The sequence below is a fragment of the Chelonoidis abingdonii genome, chromosome 10, assembly GCF_003597395.2.
Source record: "Chelonoidis abingdonii isolate Lonesome George chromosome 10, CheloAbing_2.0, whole genome shotgun sequence".
Taxonomy (NCBI): domain Eukaryota; kingdom Metazoa; phylum Chordata; order Testudines; family Testudinidae; genus Chelonoidis; species Chelonoidis abingdonii.
In genome coordinates this window covers 2,892,635-2,897,057 of record NC_133778.1, presented here as the reverse complement: position 1 = coordinate 2,897,057, position 4,423 = coordinate 2,892,635, and the positions used below count along the sequence as shown (strand labels likewise).

At 52.6% G+C, this 4,423-nt stretch overlaps 1 protein-coding gene across 1 annotated transcript; it reads right to left on the bottom strand.

Annotated features, from left to right (window-relative positions):
- Window positions 1-1,868: 1,868 nt before the first annotated feature.
- LOC116819611 (prolactin-releasing peptide-like) lies at window positions 1,869-4,392 on the bottom strand. The gene is made up of 3 exons (XM_032771506.2): window positions 4,345-4,392; window positions 4,122-4,176; window positions 1,869-2,205 (listed from the first exon to the last, which is right to left on the bottom strand). Exons 1-3 carry the CDS (start codon window positions 4,390-4,392, stop codon window positions 2,042-2,044), a joined length of 267 nt encoding a protein of 88 aa, XP_032627397.1. The 3' UTR covers window positions 1,869-2,041.
- Between the last annotated feature and the right edge of the window lie 31 nt (window positions 4,393-4,423).

The following is a 4,423-nucleotide window of genomic DNA, read 5'->3' as shown; positions in this document are numbered from 1 at the left end:
GGGGGGACCAGAGTGTACCAGGCACTGGAATTCCTGGTTGGTGGCAGTGCTACAGGTTCTAAGCTGGTAATTAAGCTTAGAGGAATTCATGCTGGTACCCCATCTTTTGGACGCTAAGGTTCAGAGTGGGAAATTGTACCACAACACCTGTGCACAGCTATCAGCACCCAAGTTGCTCCCCCAGAGGACAAAGCAGCCTCCTGCCTCGTGTGCTGCCTGCCCAGCAGCCCCCTTCCTCGCCCGCTCGAGCCCTCTCTGCCCTAGAGCTGCCTGAGAGTGCAGCCGGGTAAGCGCCGGCTGGCGGGGAAGCTCGTGTTCCTTCCCACCCGGGGAACGTTCTATGCCTGCTGAGAGCCCCTTACCCCACTCGCCAGGGGTCCCGCACTCTGTCTCCTGCCACAGCCCCGCAAGCCAGGCTCTGCAAAGGGGCTGCTTGCGGCCCAAGCTGGTGCATTCATGCTGCTATAGGAGCCGCCACTTCAGGGCTGGGTAACAGGCTGTCACTACCCCCCGGCCAGCAGTAACCAGGCTTTTAGTGTCCAGTCACTACATCTGACTGAACACCGCCAGGTTCCCTTTTCAACTGGACTTTCCGGTCAAAAACCGGACACTTGGCAACCCGAATTTCTGATTCTGTGCTAGTGGCTGCGTATTGTTCCCACTGACAAATGTGGTGCGCAACTTGTATCCCCCTTTTCCAGAGGCGCTTGTAGCCCCACTGAAGCCAATGGCGCTGTGCCGATTTTCACCAGCAGCGGATCTGGCCTACTTTGCAGTGTTTCTCAGGTAAGGTAGTGCAGCAGGGCACTCAGGGCTGGCTGCCGGTGGGCCGCAGATGGCAGGATAGCAGCGGGGAGCTCAGCCCAGCCAGCTAAATGTGGGGCAGGAGACGAGCATTGTTTAAAAGGAGAGCAGGAACATTGTACAGGGCAGTTTGGTGGAAGTGGGAAGTAAGGCCTACATGGATTCAGCACAGGGTGACCAGATGTCCCAATTTTATAGGGACAGTCCCAATATTTGGGGCTTTTTCTTTTATAGGCTTCTATTACCCCCCACTCCCATCCCAATTGTTCACACTTGCTGTCTGGTCACCCTAATTCAGCATCTTCTAGACTTTTAAGCCAGAAGAGACCATTAGATCATCTGGTCTGACCTGACTAACAGGCAAATCTCATGCAGAGCGGCATGGGTGGCCCACAGTGAGTGACTAACAGAGCTGGGAATTAGAGATGCCAGCTCAGGTCTCAGCAGAGCAGTAAGTGTTTGTTGTCCTAGGATGTGGGTGGAATTGCACAGATGCACAATGGCAAGATGTCTGCCATCTGGACTGCTGCATAGCCAGCTGTGTGGGACCTGCTGAAATGGCCATCTTGATTCACCAGCGTATTATTCCTGCTGGCATGACACATTGGTCAGGGGAGTAGGACCAGTTATATTCCACCTGCTTTCAGATGGATTCAGAATCCAGACTAAAAAGCTGGCTCCTCTGCCTGGTGATCACGTCAAAAGACTTTATTGTGTGGAAGAGAAATTGTTCAGGAAAAGAGACGCAATCTCAGGGGAAAGTGACGCCATTCGATTCTAAATATCCTACTGCTCAGGAGAGTTGAGACAAGTCTGATTCATTTCAAGTCACAGCAGACCCATGCGGGGCTCAGTTTCTCAATTTTTTTATTATTATTTTGGTTTGTATAAAAAAGCCCATGTTCTAGGAAGATAATTAATATGGAAATTTGTATTTCTTTCCCCCAGCAATTTTCTGGTGCAAGTCATCTTAGATTGAGAGCAAAAGCCAGAGATGAGGGACAAATGGGGAACAGGCGAGAGAAAAAGAAAAAAACAGACGAGGGAAATTGTCTGCAAAAATACTGGAGTTATCAACTGCTCTTTGGTTTCTATCATTTATAGCCACAAAGATACTGTACATTGAAATGAGACCAAACATTTTCATTTGCCTAGAAGAGAGGCTGGGATGTGGAAGGGAGAGAAGAGAAGGGTCTTTTCTTATCATCATTCAAATTCATTCTTTGTCTTAGCCATTTCATTCATCTTGAATGGATTCACTGCTTTCTTCTAGAGGGAAGCAAGCTTGCCTGTGTCCAGAGCCCGACTTCTGGGAGCTCTCCACGACAGCTCTCCTCCGGCCAAACCGTCCCACAGGTCTCATCCCACGCCCCATATACCAGGAAGGGTCGATATCAGGGTCTAGAAGGCAAAGGCCAGGAAGTAGGCTGAGGCTGAGGACTAATTTCCTGAGCATGTGTCACAGCCACCTGCTTGGGACTGAGAAGGAAGGACTTCCAGAGCTAAAACCATGGAGTGGTCTGGCTGGAGTTAAAGCTCCCAAGCTATAGGCTGTGATTGCTCATGTCCTCTGTGGCTCAGGGCCCAACCTGTAACACACCTTTGCCAGTGGTTGCATCTGCCTTGTCACTGCCTGTGGTGAGCAGGTGGTGTGGCCTTCACTTATTTTAAAATGACAATATCTTTTGCACAGTAATGAAGGAGGGAAGGGGGTAGCCATACAGAGGAGGGACTGGGAGACTCAGGGTACTGGGAATGGGGTGCAACCCTCTTCCCCTGTCTGGTTCCCGTTGTGCCGGGCCTATGGAGAAGCACAGGACTCCATTCTCCGGGGATTGCCGTCTAGCCCCTTTCACAACCACAGCTAGAAACCAATAGCAGGCACCCTGAGCCACGCAGCGCAAACAGGGCCTTGCTGGGGTGACGGGAACCAAGGGCCACATTCTCGGCTTGGAGCAGATCCTCTGAAATCAGTGGGGCTCCGCTGATTCACAGCCGCTGAGGAACTTGCTCTGCTGTGACTCACTTGCTCACATGCGACCTGTGCGTCCTTGCAGCAGTTAGAACATGGGCTTTTGTGCTATGAGCACATGGGGCCCCGTCATCCTGAGACTGCCGACAGCATGGTGTGTTTATAGGCTGCCCCACCACCAGAGCACCAGGCAATTCCATTGGCCCAAGCTAATTCAGGTGGGCTGGGGAGTCAGGAGAGCTGGGTTCTAACATTGCCTGTGACCTTGAGAAAGTCACTGCCCCTGTGTCTTGTGTGTTTATATTGCAAACTCATTAAGGAAGGGCTGTTACTGCCAGGGGTGTGCCTGGTGCTTAGCAGAGAGCAGCCCTGATCGCGTCGGGTGCCACTGGGTGCTGCCGTGACACATGTTGGAGGAAGAGATTTGCTGGACAGGCTGATTAAAAACTGCAAGTTTTGAAGTTCTGCTGTCTGGAAAGTTCCTCTAGCATTCTCTTGGCCCATTGAATCTGCAACGCGTCTGGGTCAGGAAACTCCGTCTGTAGGCCCTTTGTAGGCCTTGCTGGGGAGAATGGCCTTCGGGGTGGGCGGGAGGAAGGGGGTTAAAAGATGTAAGGAATTGTTTTAGAGTGTCTAAAGTCCCTCGAAAGGACCGTTCTGAAGTCCAGCTCCTGGACTGAGCCAGAGCGGAGTGGCTGTGTGTGCGTGGGGGTGGATTGGGTTGCAGAAGATGAGAGGGAAAATCCAGAGGCAGGAGGGGGAAGCTATGCGGAGCAAGAGGGGGATTTTGGAGGGACAAGAACAAAGCCTAGATAATAAAAGGACAGAAAGCTCAGCCATCTCACGCTGTAGTCTTCTAGCCTTGTAGTAACCCGTAATGTTGCATGTTTACTGGCAGAGGGCGCTACTATACAGGCCCGAGCACACAGTGGCTAGCAATGACAGCCTTAACCCAGAGGCCTTTTCAAAAACTTTTGCTGTATTTGAACAACTTCACGTGTTTGGGGTCAGGTTGGGACAAGTCCTTACACAGGTGTGTGCGTGTGTGCAAGGTGACCCCGCTTCTGCCATGCCAGGCCCACGCCCAGCTGCAGTCAGTGTGCACAGGGAGGTATGGGGACCATCCCAAAGGGAGCCGGGAGGAGGGAGAGTGGCTTGAGCTGCTCTGAGTGCGGGCAGGCTTCATACGCACACAGTGCTGCTCCTGCACCTTGGCAGTACACGCTGTTCAACGCCTGGACGCTTTGGAGACTCTCTACCCTGTGACTAAACCAGGCTCTGAACATAGGCTACCACGGGTGAGAGACAGAAAAAGCCTCCCTATTAAACATTGACCCTGCCATACCACCCACTGATACCATCACCGACCTCCTAGGCTCCTCTGTGCTGGATCCAATTATCTGGGGGAGGGCAGAGATAACGGGGGTGGGGGAGCAGCATAGCCATTTGGGGTGGCTCTGTGCCAGTCTGCACCAGCTGAGAAGCTGGCCTGGCTGCTGCAGTTACAGGGACTTACTCCTGATTTCCATGGATCGCTCGTGGAGTCAGCATTCGGCTTTGGGTAGGGCCAGACAGATGAGCAGCAGGTACATGAAGCAGGCAGCCAGCAGTTTCATTCCCTTCAGCTCGCCCAAGGCTTGTGGCTGG

Bases quoted from the DNA above. Each gene is read 5' to 3' on its own strand.
- LOC116819611 (XM_032771506.2), bottom strand. From the start codon at position 4,392: ATGAAACTGCTGGCTGCCTGCTTCATGTACCTGCTGCTCATCTGTCTG. The intron at 4,177-4,344 runs GCCCTACCCAAA...GCCCTCCCCCAG, and splicing joins ACCTGCTGCTCATCTGTCTG to ATAATTGGATCCAGCACAGA. The intron at 2,206-4,121 runs GTATGGCAGGGT...TTTGCCTTCTAG, and splicing joins GGTGATGGTATCAGTGGGTG to ACCCTGATATCGACCCTTCC.